Source organism: Citrus sinensis, chromosome 3, assembly GCF_022201045.2.
Source record: "Citrus sinensis cultivar Valencia sweet orange chromosome 3, DVS_A1.0, whole genome shotgun sequence".
NCBI lineage: Eukaryota > Viridiplantae > Streptophyta > Magnoliopsida > Sapindales > Rutaceae > Citrus > Citrus sinensis.
Genome location: NC_068558.1, coordinates 33,329,538 through 33,351,141, shown reverse-complemented (window position 1 = coordinate 33,351,141; position 21,604 = coordinate 33,329,538). Strand labels below are relative to the sequence as shown.

The 21,604-nt window shown below is 34.1% G+C and overlaps 2 protein-coding genes across 2 annotated transcripts; both read left to right on the top strand.

Annotated features, from left to right (window-relative positions):
• The first annotated feature begins 9,924 nt into the window (after positions 1–9,924).
• Positions 9,925–11,809, top strand: LOC127900912 (polygalacturonase-like). Its single transcript, XM_052436280.1, has 4 exons — positions 9,925–10,425; positions 10,557–10,846; positions 10,947–11,175; positions 11,276–11,809. The coding sequence occupies exons 1-4, from the start codon at positions 9,988–9,990 to the stop codon at positions 11,498–11,500; spliced, it is 1,182 nt and encodes a 393-aa protein (XP_052292240.1). The 5' UTR covers positions 9,925–9,987; the 3' UTR covers positions 11,501–11,809.
• Positions 11,810–18,319: 6,510 nt separating this feature from the next.
• Positions 18,320–20,201, top strand: LOC127900911 (polygalacturonase-like). Its single transcript, XM_052436279.1, has 4 exons — positions 18,320–18,817; positions 18,949–19,238; positions 19,339–19,567; positions 19,668–20,201. Exons 1-4 carry the CDS (start codon positions 18,368–18,370, stop codon positions 19,890–19,892), a joined length of 1,194 nt encoding a protein of 397 aa, XP_052292239.1. The 5' UTR covers positions 18,320–18,367; the 3' UTR covers positions 19,893–20,201.
• The last annotated feature ends 1,403 nt before the right edge of the window (positions 20,202–21,604 follow it).

Genomic DNA, 21,604 nt, shown 5'->3' with positions numbered 1-21,604 from the left:
TCCAATTCAAGTGAGAGTGCTAAGAGGTAAATTAAGAGTGTTGAGATCTTTGAGCTCTAGTTCTAGTGTTTTTGAGAGTTTGGGTGTAATTGTGTTCTGGGTTGTGAGACAAAACATTACAATACTTGTAATTTTCCTTCTATCTTCGCCCGTGAACGTAGGATAAAAGTCAAACCACATAAATTTTGGTGTCCCTATGTGATCATTATTTCTCAATTTTCACTTTAGTGGTGTGTCTGCTTCACCCACCAAATTTACCAACGAAATGGGGTTAATTCGAGGAAACCCAAGCCTCCAAATAAGTATTGGTTATTCGAGTAACCAATAAACTCTCAATTACAACTTTTATGTTGCCAAAATAATAAACTCATGATGCTTTTTGTTGAATAATATCAAACTTTGTAGAATAAAGCTTATTTAAGATTACAACTTAAAAATTAGGAACACTAAGATGTTCTCACATAATGCTCCACTACTTACATGTAGTTCCACAAAATAAGTGTAACTGCTTTTGATTAGTTCAAAATTAACTAATACCATAAAATTGAATAAATAAATTAAATAATTTAAATTATTTTAAGAGTTTGTATCACTTTGCATTTTTTGTTACAATCTCTTTAAGTTTGTTATTTCTCCTTTATAACCTTTGTCGAATCAAAATTTTAATTTCGAAAAATAAAATGATCATCTCTCTCACCCACAATTTCAAAGAGGTTAATTTCCACATGTGCATAAAGTGAGCTAGGGTTAAAGTGCTTAAAAATTAGGAATGAGAAAAGAAAAAGGTCCTGATCGACCCAAAAGTAGAACTATGTATCTTGGGAAAGGTAAAGGCGACACATTATACATCGAAAATTAGAAACAAGCAAAAGGATTTGGCCCCTATCCTGATATAATAAACGCGGCCAAACTAAGCCACCGTCACAATTTAAAGGAAAATCATATTGTGTTTGGAAGAAAACAAATTTACAGAGGAAAAGAATATTTTGGAAATGAATGTTTATTGTTTATTTCACTTAATATCAAAAATAGTAAAACAAAGTATTTATATCAAGCTCGTGAGCTTAACTATAAACTGTAACTAACTGCTAACACTGAAAATAAAAAATAACAAAAATGAAAGATACAGAGCACAATAGACATGTGTAACTAATAAGCTGAGCTGTCAATGATCTGGCACACTCTCAATCACTCTGCTGACTTGGCTTCATTGGTCACTCTTTGCATTAACTGATCTTTGACTAAGCAGCTGAGATGTGCTTCTTTAATAGCCCCCCTCAAACTCAATGGGCAAGGTTGCACATTGAGTTTGCTTCTGAAAAAATTAAAATGATTGAAGGTTAAGGGTTTGGTTAAAGCATCTGCAATTTGTTCTTCACTGGGTATATAATTGATCTGCAATTCTTTGGCAACAATTTTGTCTCTAATGAATTGCATATCCAATTCAATATGTTTGGTTCTTGAATGATAAACTGGGTTCTTTGCAAGCTCAGTGGCACTCTTATTATCACACCATATCACTGGAGTTGAAGTGCACTATAGATTCATTTCACTGAATAATGATTGAAGCCAAGTAATTTATGTACAAGCTGAAGCAAGAGATCTATATTCACTTTCAGCACTAGATCTTATCACAACTGATTGTTTCTTAGAAGACCATGAGTTAGATTATTTCCCAAGTATATGCAATATGCACCAACTAAATTCCTGTCATCAATGTCACAAGCCCAATCTGTATCTGTGTATCTAGTCAGTCTCAGCTCTCCTTCAGTTCCAAATTTCAGTCCATAATCCTGAGTTTCCTTTAAGTATCTTAACACTCTCTTGCACGCCATTAGATGCTGTAAAGTTAGCATAGCAACATATTGACTAAGCTTATGTACTGCAAAAGCTATCTCAAGCCTTGTAAGTATTACATATTGTAAGCCTCCAACCAAACTTCTATATGCTGTAGGATCTTCAATGAATTGACCAAGTGAACCATAAGCTTGTTTCTGAAGCTTTGTTCTTGTAGTCATTGGTGTGTCACAACCTTTATAGTTTAGAAGCTCTGCTTCTGCCAATAAGTCTCTAATATATTTCCTTTGAGACAAGAAAATACTTCCATTGTAGTAAGAGACTTCAATCCCCAGAAAATAAGACAAATCCCTAGATCTTTTAAGGCAAAAACTAAACTGAAATGAGAAATAAAATCTTCAAGAGCTTTGCTGTTAGGACCTGTAATTAATATATCATCCACATAGATTAGTACCATAATCATAAATCATTTTTCTTTCTTCAAGAACAGTGATGTATCTGCCCTTGAGTTCTGAAATCCCCACTTAATCAAAGTTTCCTTGAGCTTATCAAACCATGCTCTAGGAGGCTGCTTTAGTCCATAAAGTGCCTTGTTCAATTTACGAATATGACCAGGTTTATAAACATTGATAAAACCCTCAGGTTGCTTCATAAAGACATCCTTAATCAAATCGCCATTCAAGAATGCATTATTAATATCTACTTGCCTTATTTTCTAGTTGTTCATTGCAGCCAAGCTTAACACCACTCGAACTATAGCTGGTTTAACTACTGGACTGAAAGTCTCAAAGTAATCAACTCCTGCTACTTGTTGAAATCCCTTTGGAACAAGTCTGGCTTTAAACTTAGCAACACTACCATCAGTATTATACTTGACTCTAAATATCCATTTATTGTCAACAACTTTATGGTCAGAGAATTTAGGTACTAGAATCCAAGTATTGTTCTTCATTAATGCATCATACTCATCTTTCATTGCCTGATACCACCTTGGATCTTCTAATGCTTCTTCAACTGTATCTGGTTCCCTATTTGATAGAGTAGCACAATACACCTTTGGTTTGATTATGCCTAATTTAGCTCTAGTGATCATTTTGTGTGTTGGTTGATGAATAGTTTTCTGGTTCTGTGAAGATGTGTTGGTTGCTATGTCATGTGATAAAATTGGATTTTGAGGTTCTGGTTGAAAAATTTGAGCCGATACAGGTGAATTGTTTGTAATTGGTGTTTGTGTGTAATCTCGAGATCCAAGTAAATCATATAGTTGATTTTGTTGAGCAGTAATTGTATGATTAGAACTTGATAAAGATTGAGTTCTGTTATTGCTGGTTCCTGCTGAGAAAGGTTCTTCAAATCTGCTATCAGGAATATATGGCAAGGTAGACAAGTGAAAAACTTGTTGTTGGTTAAGTGATTTGACAGACTTAGAGACACAAGGTGAAATATTGGTTTTATCATCAAGGAGAGTTGAAGGAAAACAAGTTTCATCAAATGTGATATGTCTGACAATATACACTCGACCTGAAGGATGAAGACATTTATAACCCTTGTGTGATGGACTATACCCAATGAATATACACTTGTTGGAATGAAAATCAAACTTGTGCTTATTATAGTCTCTCAAGAATGGATAACATAAATAGCTGAAACACTTAAGAAAACTATAATCTGCTTTGTGTTTAAACAAATTCTCGTATGGTGTTTGATTCTTGAGCACTGGAGTGGGTAACCTATTGATGTGAAATATTGCAGTATGAAAGGCATCCCACCAGTATTGAAAAGATAAATTTGCTTGAGCTAGCAGAGTTAAACCAAGTTCAACTATATGTCTATGTTTTCTTTCCACTGATCTATTTTAATGATGTGTATAAGGATATGAGTGTCTAAAAATAATACCATTTTGATTTAGAAAATCTGTAAACACTCTATATTCTCCCCCCCCCCAATCAGATTGCAACATCTTGATAGATGTGCTGAACTGATTTTCAACCTGAAGTTTGAACAACTTAAAGACTGCTAAAGCTTCTTACTTAAGCTTGAGGGGATAAATCCATGTATATCTGCAATAATCATCAACAAAGCTAATGTAGTACTTATATCCATTCCTAGACAGAAATGGTGAAGGCCCCCAAAGGTCTGTGTGTATAAGCTCCAAAACATGAGTAGTTTTGGTATCTGTAGTTGCAAAATGTAGCCTATGAGATTTTCCCAATTGACAGGCTTCACACACATTATGACTAGAATTTTTGAGTGACTGCAGAGAGACTTTAGCACAATTATAAAACTTCAGCAAGTGTATTAGAACATTCAAATTTGGATGACCAAACTTTCTAAGTAACAAGGTTAATTGATCAACTGTTTGAGTACAATTTGATAAAACAGAATTGAAACAAGCCTTAGCAAAAGAATCACATTTATTTGAGGTCTGATTGTTTCTATTGACAAAAGACAACATAGACAAAGGCTTATTTGAATGAACAACTGACATATGTGACTCATGAGATTGAGTATTGGGTGAACTGGGTTTAAGTTACAGCTTGTACAGTCCTTTCTCAGAAAGTCCCTGCAGAAGAACTTGTTCTTTCATTTTGTCCTTCACAAAACAAACATTAGCACAAAATTCAACAGAAATGTTATTATTTTAGGTTAGTTTAGATATGCTTAAAAGATTTTTAGTTATAGAAGGTACAAGTAGTATATCCTTTAGCAGAATGCAGGTAGTTTTAGAGCCAGACAAACGAAGAGAAGCATTACCAACATGAGTGATAGTTAGGCCTTGACCATTTCCTATGATGAGTTGATCATTACCTTTGAATTCCTCTCTGATATGCATATTGGTCATGTTGTTTGGTAGATGATGTGTAGCTCCACTATCGAAATACCAACTTTCATCAGCAGGCCCTTCAAAATTGGCCATATAAGCAGTTCCAGGGGAATATAGAGTATGAAAACCAGGCATGCATACAGGAGACATTCCAGTAGAATATTCATCAAAACTAGGCATATAAGATGGCATGTAATTAGCTGGTTCAAAATTAGTCATATAAGCAAACTTTGGAGTTTTTCCTTTGTTGTAAACTCTAGATGGAGCTGGAACAAAATCCTCATTGAATCTATACCAGCAAACATCAGCACTATGTCCAGATTGAGAACAGATCTGACAGATTATAACTTCATAAGAAATGCTAGCAGCATTTTGATGTGAATTTCCAGAAAAATTAGATGGCATAGTAGGAGACATGCCATTGAAGACTTTTCCTTTCATCTGATGCATGTTTTGACCTCTACCATAACCACCAAAGCCAGAGTATCCTCCATTGAAACCATTAAATCCAGAAAATTTTCTTAAAGGAAAACTTCTACCAGTGCCTGATCCTCTTCCACCATGATAATTGCCTTGAAAACCTCCTGTATAACCACCTCTTCTATAGTTTCCCCTTGTTTGTGCAAAATTACCATTGAACATGCCTTGTGCAAAATTAGCATTGAAAACAGTTTTAGCATCTTGCTCTTGTTGCTCAAGCCTAGGTTCATGAGTGAGCAACAATGCATATGCATCATCAAAATCCATTCTACAAGCAGTGATAAAAGAAGCTAAATCTAGATTGTCTGGTCCAAGACCATTTAGAATGTGCAGCAACAATTCTCTATCATTCAAAGGACTCCCAGCACAAGCAAGCTTATCAGCTAATGCTTTCATTTTCATGCAATAATCTTCAACATTCATTGATTCTTTCTTTAAAGTGTTTATTTCATACTTGATTTGAAGTACCTTAGCTTCATATTGTACTCCAAATTTCTTCTCAAGTGTTTTCCATACAGTATATGAACTATCAAGATTAATAACAAGACCAAGTGTACCTTCACTTATTGAAGATAAGAGCCAGCCAAGAAGTGTTTGATCTTGTCATTTCCAGGTGATAAACTTTGGATTCTCAATCAGCAGATCCCTCAGCTGTTCTTCGAGTAATGCACTGCTCTGGTTCAAATTTTGTTCCATTAATAAAACCTTCAAGTCTGTTGCCTCTTATGGAAGCTAATACTTGAGATCACCAAATTAAGTAATTGATTCGATCTAACTTCACAGGAGTGATGAATGAAAAATTTGTTGAGCTTATTGAATTAGTGTTTGTGTTTACGATTGGATTGCTGGAGCTAGCCATATTGATCTGGCTCTGATACCATAAAGGAAAATCGTATTGTGTTTGGAAGAAAAAAAGTTTACAGAGGAAAAGAATATTCTGGAAATGAATGTTTATTGTTTATTTCACTTAATATCAAAAATAGTAAAACAAAGTATTTATATCAAGCTCGTGAGCTTAACTATAAACTGTAACTAACTGCTAACACTAAAAACATAAAATAACAAAAATGAAAGATACAGAGCACAATAGATATGTGTAACTAATAAGCTGAGCTGTCAATGATCTGGCACACTCTTAATCACTCTGCTCACTTGGCTTCATTGGCCACTCTTTGCATTGACTGATCTTTGACTAAGCAGCTGAGATGTGCTTCCTTAATACAATTGATTCAGAAAAAAAAAAAAAAAAGAAGTTCAATGATTGATGTGCTTCTCTTACTTCTAAGTGGCACAATACCATTTGTGAGTTTGCTTGCACGTATGTTCGTCAATCAAAGGAAGCTATGTGAGCCTAAATTATAAGCACAAATCCCCATACAGTCAACCCTCCTTCTTTATGTTGTTTTCATTTTTTTATTTCAAACGTGCATCTCCATTTAAAGCATTGCATGATGTTTTAATGAAAAAATCGTTTCATATCGCACCGTTCCTCCATTTTTGCTAAGCTCACATGCTCTGTAGGTTATACAAATATTGATTCCTTCATATTCTTTAAAAACAGCAATAATTATTTAAACCCTAAATTCATGGCAATATTTAGTTTTTGGTTTTAGATTAACAGCAGAGACAGTAAATATAAATTACTTCAAGAGTCCATTAATTCATGTCTTGAACACTCACATGCGCAGACAAATGTGTATTGAGCTTTTTGGTTTGCGACTGCTACATTCCATGTTTTGGGGCTTGTTACGGGCATTTTCTTTTCTTTCTTTTTTTTTTTAGTTTATTTTTCTCTTTTTTTAAAAAAAAATTAAAGATAGATGTGATTTGTTGAATTCTGGCAATTACTCTTAATTAAATTTTCGAAAGGATATTATTGTACGTACAGAAAAAAATTAAACAAGTTTTCAACACCTAAAGAAATCCAACGTAATTTAATTCATCTAAACTAAATTTTATATTCCACATGCATTAGGTTAGTCGAGTACTAGTAATAATAGTGGGTGATGGTTGGAGTTTCATGGGTGAGATTTCTAATTCCCTTATAGACTTTTATTTTTCTGAAAAAAAATATAAAAAAATGGTATGATATGATATTCCAGGTGGCAGATATCAACATCATTTTGACTGTTACAAACTACTGCTAATTCTAACTAACTATAACAACTTCAGCTGATTATCACGTGTACAAGTGATTACATAACCACCAGGTGCCAGCTGGCATGCCATGTCATAAACTCTCAACCGTAAGCTGGAGCTGCTGCTATCCTCTGCTTTACAGTCTATGCTACTGATGTGAGCTTCCTTAATAACATATTCTTTTTTTGTTTTGTAAAACAATTTTTTATCTGAAAAATAAATAAAGAAATTGGCAGTCAAGCTCTTCACATACATTTAAAATTAATTATAAAACAAAATTTGAGGCGATACCACCAATAGAAGTTACCGTTAGATTAGCTAACTCCAACAATTAATGGTACTGTGTGAAAGTAAATCCCTTAAACAACTAGTAATGTATAAAAAAATCATTTGGTCAACACTCATAAACCTTTTTTCAGTTGGGCAGTTGAAATCCGCATGTGGTTAACTTGTAGTCGGTTAATTAACTTCTGCCAAATTTTGATTAACATAAAGCAATTGACTAAAATAAGTCACGTCTTTGACCTGAGGGACCTAACTGGTAACTGCTCTTTCTTGATAACCTAGTAATGTGGCTTGATTGTTTGCTTAATCTGAGTAATTGAAACAAGTCAATCAGTAATGTGCACAAAAATTGTAACCACTAAAAAGAAAAGGAAAAAAGTTGAACTTTATGTCAAAACATCCCTTTCGAAACTAGCAAAATTGCGGCTAGTTATAAGAAATAAGAAGAAAATAATTTCATTAACGAAAATGCACACGGTGGACTGAAACTGCTTCCCACTTGAATAATTTTGATAAAATGAGAAAAAAAAATATTTATGTTAATTACAAAAATAACATCTAGATAAAGAGACGTACTATGATAACGAACATTTTATCAACTTTCAACGAAATTTTCTTTTTCTTTTTTTCTTTTTTCACGTGGCTTTCTTAATTTTTTTCTTAAAATCAATAGTTGATGTTGATGGAACTGTGCTCTGGATTCATTTTCCAGATATAACTAGAGCTGAAATTTGAATACTGACATTTATTGTGTGCCTAATTTATTCTCTTAAGCGAAAGTAAGATCAACAAATTAACGTCACGTGAAAAACAAAAATTTCCGGAAACAAGGAAGCCGTGAAACAAGGGAAACGTTATTTATGAATTTAGCCTTCCGACACCAAAACAACAATCTGTATTTTGAAGAAATGGCCATTCAGAAATTCGGGAAATTTCCATATTCTTATTAGGCACTTGCTAAAATTGTGGGCCAAACAATAATTCAATTACTTTCAGAAAAAAAAAATTATAATACAAGGGTCTTTCTATGATGCTGCTATAAAAATTACAATATTAATAGTTGCATAAGCATGAACCGTTCGATTTAATCAATGACCTGTAAGATTAGAAGTTAGATACTGAGGCTTATCCATATAATTGACGGGTAATTTTTAAAAACCTCCCCTGAGGTTTGGGCTTGTTGTAAGTAGATGGCGAGAATTGATTTATTTGTAAAAAACCCCCTACCGTCAGTTAAGTTTAACATTGACCGTTAGTTGACCGTGCAAAGACAATATTACCCTTAACAATAGTTTATAAACGAAAATAACTAAAAAAAAACCAAAATTATTAGCTATTTTACACTTTTTAAATTATTGATATTTTATTAAAGTTCTTATAAAAAATTAAAATTAAAAAATTAAAAAATCCTCTTTAAATTATTGATATTTCCTTAAAATTCCTACAAGAAAGATAAAATTAAAAATTTAAAAATGAAATAGTCATAATCTTTACCTATGATATTGTAAATTTTTAGAATTGACAAGGATAAAATTGTCAAAAAATAGGATTTGTGCTTTTTGCACCAATAATTTTAGTTTTTTTTTAGTTATTTTCGTTTACAAACTATTATTAAGGGTAATATTGTCTTTGCACGGTCAACTAACGGTCAATGTTAAACTTAACTGACGGTAGGGGATTTTTTACAAATAAATCAATTCTCGCCATCTACTTGCAACAAGCCCAAACCTCAGGGGAGGTTTTTAAAAATTACCCTATAATTGACTTGATAGCCCAAAGGGATAATGGAAATATATATTAACCAACAAATGAACAATCTGAATGAGTTTGCAGGCCTTTTAGTGGTTGTAGCATTTGACAAAATTATTAGCTGTGTACTTTTCGTTTATCCAATGTTAATTCATGCAGTATTTACAGGTTACCCAAAAACTTAGTCCGAATGATTTTTAGACCGTTTTATTTTGCTGTAACTTCAAGCAACAAGGAGAGATAGTTCACAGAAATGAACATATCGTTCCGCGGGAATTGAGGAGGCATTGGTCTTGTGCTCAAGGCAAACAAAGGGGCATAATTTTACATGGCACCAGAAAAGCAGAAAATGGATAAGCACTTTTTATCTGTTAATTTATTAACTACCTTTGAAATCTCTCATCTTACGAAACCATATGTGGACGTGCAGTTGTCTTTTGTATGTATTTGTTGCTTCTGTCATCAAATATCATCCAAATTTCAGTTAAAGGGTATTTTAGTAAATTAAGATCGTATCAGTTAAGGCAAAAATCACTCCCGTAATTCTGCGCAGATTGCATTCAATACTAGTGTGATTTATATTTCTACAGTTCATTCAAATCCTATAAATACCCATTTAAATCTTTTCAACTTCACCCCAACTACTCAACGTCTCAAATCTATTTCTCTCATATCCATCAGTAAAGTAAAACTTTGAAACACTGTCAAAATCAATGTCTTTGCCTATTAAATTTTTACCGTTTCTTTTGATTCTCTTCTTTAGTTCATCTTTAGCAATTCCTTTGAGTTACAACGTGCTGAGCTTCGGAGCCAGACCCGATGGCCAGACTGACTCAGTAAAATCCTTTCTTGCTGCATGGGCTCAAGCCTGTGGCTCGGCCGAGGCTGCAACCATTTACGTGCCACCGGGGAGGTACTTACTAAGCAATGTTGTGTTTCAAGGCCAATGCAAGAACAATGATATTACCATACGTATTGACGGGACTCTGGTGGCTCCAGCTGATTATCATGTTATCGGAAATGCCGAAAACTGGATTTTATTTGAGCATGTTAGTGGGGTTTCTATTAATGGTGGCGTTCTTGATGGCCAAGGTGCTGGCTTGTGGGCTTGTAAAAAGTCGGACAATAGTAATTGCCCCAGTGGCGCTACGGTAATTAAGTTGAAATATCCTATATATATCTGTATAGTCGTAAATTTAGTGGCTTTTTGTTTTTCATATTGATTGGCTTCCTGCTTTAGTTATAATAATTAATGTTCCTTCTTTTGTATATACATGAGCAGACACTTCGCTTTAGCAACTCAGACAACGTTGTGATTAACGGATTAGCATCCGTAGATAGCCAGATGTTTCATATTGTCATCAATGGATGCAACGATGTGAAAGTACAGGGGGTCAAAGTTTCGGCCGCCGGTGACAGCCCAAACACCGATGGCATTCACGTTCAATCATCAAGTGGTGTCACAATTTTGGACAGCAAAATTGGGACTGGTGATGACTGTGTATCAGTTGGGCCTGGCGCCACCAACTTATGGATTGAAAATGTTGCTTGTGGCCCTGGCCATGGGATCAGGTAAAATTAAAAAACATGATGATTTGTTTTTCTCTTTATTTTTGGTGGTACGTATAAATATTTAGTGCTAATTAAATTGAATATTGTGATTTTGTTGCAGCATTGGCAGCTTAGGCAAAGAGCAACAAGAGGCTGGAGTGCAAAATGTGACAGTAACATCTGTGACATTTACAGGCACTCAAAATGGAGTGAGGATTAAGTCCTGGGGGAGAACAAGCAGTGGATTTGCCAGGAACATTCTTTTCCAACATGCTCTTATGAACAATGTCGATAATCCAATCATAATTGATCAAAATTACTGCCCTGACAACGAGAATTGTCCTGGACAGGTACGATACTCACTTATCACATGTCTGTAGATGTGATTACGTAAATATTGATGCGATTAATATTCAACTCAATAAATGTTTTTTTTTTCTTGTTCAATAGGCTTCGGGGGTTAAAATCAGTGATGTGATATATCAAGATATTCATGGAACATCGGCAACAGAAGTTGGAGTAAAGCTCGATTGCAGTTCGAAGAATCCATGCACTGGAATTAGCTTGGAGGATGTGAAGCTCAGTTACAATAATCAACCAGCTGAAGCTTCCTGTACCAACGCTGATGGATCGGCCTCTGGATTTGTTCTTCCAAATAGTTGCTTGAAGACTTGAAGTAGTGAAAAATATTTGAGTTGAAAAAAAAGAAGGCATAAGAAGCCGATCGTGATTATAATATTAAAGTAAAAAGATATAAGCAGTAGAATTTTGCTGAAGTTACTAAATTTGTGATAGGTAGCCATTAAAAACAGAAAAAAATCATAGGAAGCCGATCATTATACTTTGAACTAAGGTTTTTCGGTTATCTGTAAAACTACGCCCATTGGGCTTACTTAGAGGCACTTCCTACAATGTGTTGAAAGTATCGCCATCGCTTTCGCGCGTAGATGTTCATAATGTTATCGAATATATTAATTTACTTTATGACAACTTCTATTTTCCTATTTCAGTTTTTTGTCCTTTGACAGAATATGCATATCCAAAGTAAGGGACAGAAAAGCCAAATGACATTACGGCAGAGATTGGGGGTAAAGTCAAATAATGCGTGAAATGTGTAATTCACGTACTTAATTAAAGTGTAAAATCTTTTACAACCATCATAAGTTTCAAAAGTCATATTTAATCCAACAAAAACGAAAAATGAAAAAAAAATACAAAAGAAAAAAGAAACATTTGACTTTCTGGAGTTCTTTTTTTTTTTTTTAAACGACACATTGTGTACATCGTGGGTCTTGATTCTGGGCCCACATCGAATAAGACAACCTCAATGATTGATATCAGCGTGTCTTGAACATTTCATGACGATGTTGAAAGCCGAGTGTCCGAAATTTCATTCAGCGATATGTCCCCGATGGAAGGACATAAAATCTCTTGGATAATTCCCCTTTAGCACTTCTAATGCTAATTCTCGGAAAGCTATACCCGTTGCATTTTTCGATAATCTTCATCGTGTAAACAAGCTCTACAAAAACTGAAAGATTAAAATGATCAGTTAGATATGACGTTTATTAATGTAAAAAGTGATCAATGGGTTAATTTAAGAATGCATATGTGGAGCAACATATCCAAATGCGCCTGCAAAATCAGTCCAATAGGACAAGTCTGGCTTGAGAAATTTTGCGATTCCGGAATCTGAAACATGAGCTTCATAATCTAAACCCAGCAACACATTCTTGCTTGATAAGTCTCGATTGTCAATTGGTGGGAAGCAATCATGATGCATATAACTCATGGCCTTAGCTACAGTTTATATCATATACATTCCCAGAGTCCAGCTCATGAATTCTTCTATTGTTGCATCATTGCTTGGAATTGTAGCCAAACTACCCTTTTCAAGATATTCATAGACTGAAAAAGAGTACCAGGATGTTAACAGAAGCTATAAAATTTCACAATATTTTGATACCATAATTCTGGCAGTGCCTTGCTTTCATTCAGGAATTCTTGTAGGACTAAAATTTCACTTGGAAGTGGTGATGAAATTTGCCCATCGCTACGATCTCCCAGATGATAGGTTGCCAAATGCATTGCTCAGCATCAAATTTATTCGCTGCACTGATGATTTTTTAATACGCCACTTACGTTTTAAAAATTAATATCGAAAGCACTCCTTGATCGCCCACAGAACATTCTTTGTTTTCTCTAGAAGCCCTCTTCATTCTTCTAAAAATCATTCCAATCACAAAGAATAAAAGAGCGAGTATTCCTAACATAGGGAACATTATTAAAAGCCATTTCTTGTTGAAGACATGTTTGTGAGTTACAAAGGCTTTGCAAGGTTGAAAACTGTAAGCGTCACCTCACAATCCTTGTTCCCTCATAATGCCTCCATGATCATACTGGAATCTTGTGTTGGTAGGAATTGGACCTCGTAACTCATTGTACGGTATGTGAACGCATGACAAGCTATGCGGAAATTCTAGCTAAGTAACCCAAGAGAGGGGTGAATTGGGTTTTTAAAAATTAAAAAAATTAAACTACAAAATAATTTAAACTAATGCCTTAAGAGATTCAATAACAGTAAATATAACAATGAATAAGTTTAAAGAGATATGGGAGAAGAAAGCAAACACGAAATTTTTACGTGGTTCGGCAAAACCCGCTTATAACCATGCCTCCAAGCAAACCGAACTTGATTGTTCCACTATTCAAGCATTACAATCCAAGGCTTCAGGAAGTTTGCAATTGACTTTTAGGGTGTCAATAAACATTTACAACTTGAGATGATCCCACACCTCCTTGACCAAGTGTTTCCCCACACTTACAATCACTCAATTTTGATAGTGAAATGGAAATTACAAAGAATGCACTCTCGCAAGTGTATGTTACAAATGATAGCTCAATTATAAATTCAATGAATGTGGATAAGCAAGTAAAAGCTCAATACTCTTTAAAAAATGGCCAAAAAATTCCTATTTCAAAAGTGTTTCTCTTGGGTATTTATAGATTGAACGATAAAATTAGCTGTTGTTGACTTTCTAGGCATAATCGATTTGCTCTTTCAAGAAAACAGTCTATAGTTTGCTTATATGGCACTTATCCTTATGGTTGTAATTTGAAATTTTTGCTTCACGATTTTCTGCTTCAAGAAAGTAGTTTGCCACTTGATTTCAGATAGTCATCTTGATGGATTTGGTTTGCCGGTTGCAGATAATAGTTTGTTGTCTGAGTCTAGTAAGTCATCTTGATGGAATTGGTTGGCCGCTTGCAGATAATAGTTTGTTCTTTGAGTCTAGTAAGTCATCTTCATGGAATCAGTTTGTCACTTCAGCTTCATCGGTTTACCATTTGATTCAAGAGAGCTAATTTGATGCAATCAGTTTGCTGCTTCAACTCTATTGGTTTATTGTTTGATTCCAAAGAGCTAATTTGATGCAATCGGTTTGCTGCTTCAGCTCTACCAGTTTACCGTTTGATTCTAGAGAGCTAATTTGATGCAATCGGTTTGCCGCTTTCCTTGTAACGGTATGCCATTTGTGTCTAGCAGCTAGTTTTACTTTAGTGAGCTTACCATTTAGATTATAAAGATTTAACGTTTTAGCACATAATAAAAGTTTTATCTGAAAAACTTATGCGAAAACGCGCTTTATACTTAGAATTTGAAATAATATTCACATAATAAAATTTTTCCTTTAGAAAATACAAAGAAAACAATTTTAAGGACATCTTAAAATACTCAACATTCATTTTTTTTTGTTTTAAAACAAAATAAAGAATATGTGTATTTCCTATTTTACCCATGACTCGTGGTTTGTTATTATCAAAATCAAAATGCTATATAACCATAGAGGTTAACAATCTCCCCCTTTTTGATAATGACAAAACACGTTATGTATTTTGAACTTTTATAAGAACTTCCCTGAATGTATGCATGTGTTAGAAATCAAATGGATTAACAAATTTCAAAATTTAAAACTCCCCTTGTGTGTGTGCGTTGTATCCAAAATGTATTCTCAACACAAACACTTCAAATCATATTCATTAATTTGATTTCAAATTTTAAAACTCCCCTTGCGTGTGTGCGTCTACATCCATGTATTCTCGACACAAACACATAAAACATATTCTGAACATTCTCAATAATTCAAAATACATCTACTAAATGTATTCTCAACACAAACACTTAGAAACATATTCTCAACATTCTCAATACTTCAAAATACATCTACTATCTCCCCCTTCAACATCTTATCCTTTTTTCAGTTTATTTTTTTTTCTCTTTCTCTCTCTTTTTTAATTTAAAAATAGATGTGATTTGTTGAACTCTGAAGATTACCTATATATACCTTAATTAAATTTTCGAAAGGATATTATTTTGTGTATTAAAAAATTAAACAAATTTTCAACACTGAACAAATTCAACCAATTAAATTTATCAAAATTAAATTAGATATTTCGAAAGGACCATTACCGTGACATCTTTGATTATTATGTGAAAAAAAAAATGTAAAGCTCCCTTTTGGGGTAGCTTGACTGACTTTAAATGCTTGCACCTCTGATTAGTCGAGTTCAAGTAATGATGGTGCTTATTGATTAGCATTTAATTTAATGAGTGAGATTTCTCATTCCCTTTCTAATTATTTTAAGAAAAAGTTTATATATAAAACATGGCATACGATACTACAAGGTGGCATATATATATATATATATAGTAAAACCTCTATATAGTCATATTATTGGGACTGGAAAAATTTATTCTTATAAAGAGGTTATAACTTAATAGGGGTATAGTACAAAATTATTGTCTTTGCTTAATTATCCCTAATGCAAGTGATATAAGGTAAATTATGTCATGTATTAATAAATTAATAAGTGAGTCAAATTCAATGTATAGACATTAATAAATTAATTATTTTGTTGACCAATTATTAAGTGCCTATGCTGACCAATTAATACATACCTGCAAGTTAAAAGATGTGGTTGCAACTTTAAAGAACAAATCATTGTCACAAGTAACTTTAGAAAGATATTTTGTTCCATCTTAATTATTTAATGTAACATGGCATATATTTTTGAAATATTATTACTATGTGGAAGTAAGTTTATTAAGACGGGACATACAAAAAATTAACTTATTACAATGTGGAGTTTATTCCTATTATAACTGGTCCCAAGTTGGGATCACGATTTTTTATTACTATGAGGTTATTCCTATATAGAGTATTCCTATTTGGAGGTTCTATATATAGAGTAGTTTTCTGGTCTAGAATTTTAAAGTACGGAAAAGTTTGGGAAAACTTTAAAACCATGCGGTTTTAAAGCTTTTATGAACTTTCCTGCACTTTAAAATTCTGGATTAGAACATTTTTAATAAATGTCTGTATGTATGTGTATATATATATATATATATATATTCTAATCCAGGGTTTTAAAGTGTGGAAAGTACGGGAAAGTTTTAAAACTGCATGGTTTTAAAACTTTTTCGGACTTTCCCGCACTTTAAAATTATAGACTAGATAAACACACACACAGAGATATATAGCCTATTAGTCGATCATTTTTTATCCCATTCATTACTTTATTAATTAGTGAGTTCTATGCTAACCATCTTTTGGGGTTCACTACGCCTCCGATTATCTAATCTTCTTTTATTGTATTTTGCTTCTTTTTTTTGGAGGGTGGGCGGACAATCGTTTTTAAAAAATAAATAAACAATTTGGCAGTCTAGCTCACATACATGTTTAATTAGTTATGCAACAAAATTTGTGGTGATACCATTAATAGAAGTTACCGGTGGGCTAGCTAAAACATGAAAGGGTACTGTGTGAAAGTAAATTCCTCAATCAACTAGTAACGTATAGATAATTCCTTGGTCAACAGTCAATCGTTATTCAGTTGGGTAGTTGAAGAAGAAATCCCCATGTGGTGAACTTGAATCGATTAATTAACATCTGCTAAATTTTGTCTTTGACGTGAGATCCTTTCGGCCGTGCTGAATTTGGCATGAAGAGGGACCTGACTGGTAACTGTGCTTTCTTGATAACCTAGTAATGCGGCTTGATTGTTTGCTTAATCCGAGTGATGAAACAAGTCAAACATCCATTCCGAAACTAGGAAAATTGCGGCTAGTTATAAGAAATAAAAAGAAAATTATATCATTAACAAAAATGCCCACGATGGGGTCACACTGCTTCCCACTTGAATAATCTGAAAAAATGGGAAAAAAGTATAAATATGTAATTAAAAAATAATTACATCTAGGTAGAGAGACATACTGTGAATAATGAACTCTTTGCAATTTGTTTTCTTTGAAACATTATGATATTTTCCATTTTAGTATAACAAAATGTCCAACAGCGATGTAGCTTGTTACACAACCATTATTCAAACACATTTTATCAACTTTCATTGAAATTTTCTTTTTTCACATGGGTTTCTTCATTGTTTCCCTTAAAATCAATAGTTGATTTTGATGGAATTGTGCCTCTGGATTCATCTTCTTTATAAAACTAGAGTTGAACTTTGAATAATATTTATTATTGGCCTAAATAATGTCACATGAAACACAATAATTTCCTAGAACAAGGAAGTCGTAAAACAAGGCAAACCTTATTTTCGGGTAGATAGCTTTCATTTGCAGCTGATTTAGCGTATTCGAAATTCTTTTTAATTAATTAAATAAATTTTGGAATACCTTGAAATAACAAGAGCAATCTTATTAAAATAAAAAAATAAGTTATACTTAAATCAGGGAATATATATTGATGCTTATCCTTATAATTGACTTGAAAGCCAAAAGGGAAAAATGGAAAAATAAATTAACCAACAAATGAACAATCTGCATGGAGTTTACATGCCTTTTAATAGTTGTCGCATTTGACAAAATTATCTTGTGTCTACTCAATATTAATTGATATAATATTATTTATAAGTTATCCTAAAAATTTAGTTGAATAGTTTCTAAATAGCTTTATTTTGCTGTAATTTCAAGCAACAAGGAGAAATAGTTCAGAGAAATAAACATATCGCTCCACGGGAATTGAGGAGGCAACGACCTTGTGCTCAAAGCAAACATACGGGCATAATTTTACACACCACCAGAAAAGCAGAAAATGGAGAAGCACCTTTTTCTGTTAATTTATTAACTACCTTTGAAATCTCCCATCTTTCTGTTAATTTATTAACTACCTTTGAAATCTCTCATCTTTTCTGTTAATTTATTAACTACCTTTGAAATCTCTCATCTTACAAAACCATATGTGGACGTGTCCTCGTCTTATGTATGTATTTGTCGCGTCCGTCATCAAACGTCGTCCAAATTTAAGTTAAAGGGTATTTTGGTAAACTAAGATCGCATTTGTTAAGGCCAAAATCACTCCCAAAATTCGGCGCAGATTGCATTCACTGTTAGTGCTATTGCCATTTCTACAGTCCATTCAAATCCTATAAATACCCATTTAAACCTTCTCAACTTCCTCCCAACTCCTCAACGTCTCAAATCTATTTCTCTCATTTCTATCAGTAAATTTAAGCTTTGAAACAATGTCAACATCAATGTCTTTGCCTATTAATTTTTTACCATTTCTTTTGATTCTCTTCTTTAGTTCATCTTTAGCAATTCCTTTGAGTTACAATGTGCTGAGCTTCGGAGCCAGACCCGATGGCCAGACTGACTCAGTAAAATCCTTTCTTGCTGCATGGGCTAAAGCCTGTGGCTCGGCCGAGGCCGCAACCATTTACGTGCCACCGGGGAGGTACTTACTAAGCAATGTTGTGTTTCAAGGCCAATGCAAGAACAATGATATTACCATACGTATTGACGGGACTCTGGTGGCTCCAGCTGATTATCATGTTATCGGAAATGCCGAAAACTGGATTTTATTTGAGCATGTTAGTGGGGTTTCTATTAATGGTGGCGTTCTTGAGGGCCAAGGTGCTGGCTTGTGGGCTTGTAAAAAGTCGGACAATAGTAATTGCCCCAGTGGCGCTACGGTAATTAAGTTGAAATATCCTATATATATCTGTATAGTCGTAAATTTAGTGGCTTTTTGCTTTTCATATTGATTGGCTTCCTGCTTTAGTTATAATAATTAATGTTCCTTCTTTTGTATATACATGAGCAGACACTTCGCTTTAGCAACTCAGACAACGTTGTGATTAACGGATTAGCATCCGTAGATAGCCAGATGTTTCATATTGTCATCAATGGATGCAACGATGTGAAAGTACAGGGGGTCAAAGTTTCGGCCGCCGGTGACAGCCCAAACACCGATGGCATTCACGTTCAATCATCAAGTGGTGTCACAATTTTGGACAGCAAAATTGGGACTGGTGATGACTGTGTATCAGTTGGGCCTGGCGCCACCAACTTATGGATTGAAAATGTTGCTTGTGGCCCTGGCCATGGGATCAGGTAAAATTAAAAAACATGATGATTTGTTTTTCTCTTTATTTTTGGTGGTACGTATAAATATTTAGTGCTAATTAAATTGAATATTGTGATTTTGTTGCAGCATTGGCAGCTTAGGCAAAGAGCAACAAGAGGCTGGAGTGCAAAATGTGACAGTAACATCTGTGACATTTACAGGCACTCAAAATGGAGTGAGGATTAAGTCCTGGGGGAGAACAAGCAGTGGATTTGCCAGGAACATTCTTTTCCAACATGCTCTTATGAACAATGTCGATAATCCAATCATAATTGATCAAAATTACTGCCCTGACAACGAGAATTGTCCTGGACAGGTACGATACTCACTTATCACATGTCTGTAGATGTGATTACGTAAATATTGATGCGATTAATATTCAACTCAATAAATGTTTTTTTTTTCTTGTTCAATAGGCTTCGGGGGTTAAAATCAGTGATGTGATATATCAAGATATTCATGGAACATCGGCAACAGAAGTTGGAGTAAAGCTCGATTGCAGTTCGAAGAATCCATGCACTGGAATTAGCTTGGAGGATGTGAAGCTCAGTTACAATAATCAACCAGCTGAAGCTTCCTGTACCAACGCTGATGGATCGGCCTCTGGATTTGTTCTTCCAAATAGTTGCTTGAAGACTTGAAGTAGTGAAAAATATTTGAGTTGAAAAAAAAGAAGGCATAAGAAGCCGATCGTGATTATAATATTAAAGTAAAAAGATATAAGCAGTAGAATTTTGCTGAAGTTACTAAATTTGTGATAGGTAGCCATTAAAAACAGAAAAAAATCATAGGAAGCCGATCATTATACTTTGAACTAAGGTTTTTCGGTTATCTGTAAAACTACGCCCATTGGGCTTACTTAGAGGCACTTCCTACAATGTGTTGAAAGTATCGCCATCGCTTTCGCGCGTAGATGTTCATAATGTTATCGAATATATTAATTTACTTTATGACAACTTCTATTTTCCTATTTCAGTTTTTTGTCCTTTGACAGAATATGCATATCCAAAGTAAGGGACAGAAAAGCCAAATGACATTACGGCAGAGATTGGGGGTAAAGTCAAATAATGCGTGAAATGTGTAATTCACGTACTTAATTAAAGTGTAAAATCTTTTACAACCATCATAAGTTTCAAAAGTCATATTTAATCCAACAAAAACGAAAAATGAAAAAAAAATACAAAAGAAAAAAGAAACATTTGACTTTCTGGAGTTCTTTTTTTTTTTTTTAAACGACACATTGTGTACATCGTGGGTCTTGATTCTGGGCCCACATCGAATAAGACAACCTCAATGATTGATATCAGCGTGTCTTGAACATTTCATGACGATGTTGAAAGCCGAGTGTCCGAAATTTCATTCAGCGATATGTCCCCGATGGAAGGACATAAAATCTCTTGGATAATTCCCCTTTAGCACTTCTAATGCTAATTCTCGGAAAGCTATACCCGTTGCATTTTTCGATAATCTTCATCGTGTAAACAAGCTCTACAAAAACTGAAAGATTAAAATGATCAGTTAGATATGACGTTTATTAATGTAAAAAGTGATCAATGGGTTAATTTAAGAATGCATATGTGGAGCAACATATCCAAATGCGCCTGCAAAATCAGTCCAATAGGACAAGTCTGGCTTGAGAAATTTTGCGATTCCGGAATCTGAAACATGAGCTTCATAATCTAAACCCAGCAACACATTCTTGCTTGATAAGTCTCGATTGTCAATTGGTGGGAAGCAATCATGATGCATATAACTCATGGCCTTAGCTACAGTTTATATCATATACATTCCCAGAGTCCAGCTCATGAATTCTTCTATTGTTGCATCATTGCTTGGAATTGTAGCCAAACTACCCTTTTCAAGATATTCATAGACTGAAAAAGAGTACCAGGATGTTAACAGAAGCTATAAAATTTCACAATATTTTGATACCATAATTCTGGCAGTGCCTTGCTTTCATTCAGGAATTCTTGTAGGACTAAAATTTCACTTGGAAGTGGTGATGAAATTTGCCCATCGCTACGATCTCCCAGATGATAGGTTGCCAAATGCATTGCTCAGCATCAAATTTATTCGCTGCACTGATGATTTTTTAATACGCCACTTACGTTTTAAAAATTAATATCGAAAGCACTCCTTGATCGCCCACAGAACATTCTTTGTTTTCTCTAGAAGCCCTCTTCATTCTTCTAAAAATCATTCCAATCACAAAGAATAAAAGAGCGAGTATTCCTAACATAGGGAACATTATTAAAAGCCATTTCTTGTTGAAGACATGTTTGTGAGTTACAAAGGCTTTGCAAGGTTGAAAACTGTAAGCGTCACCTCACAATCCTTGTTCCCTCATAATGCC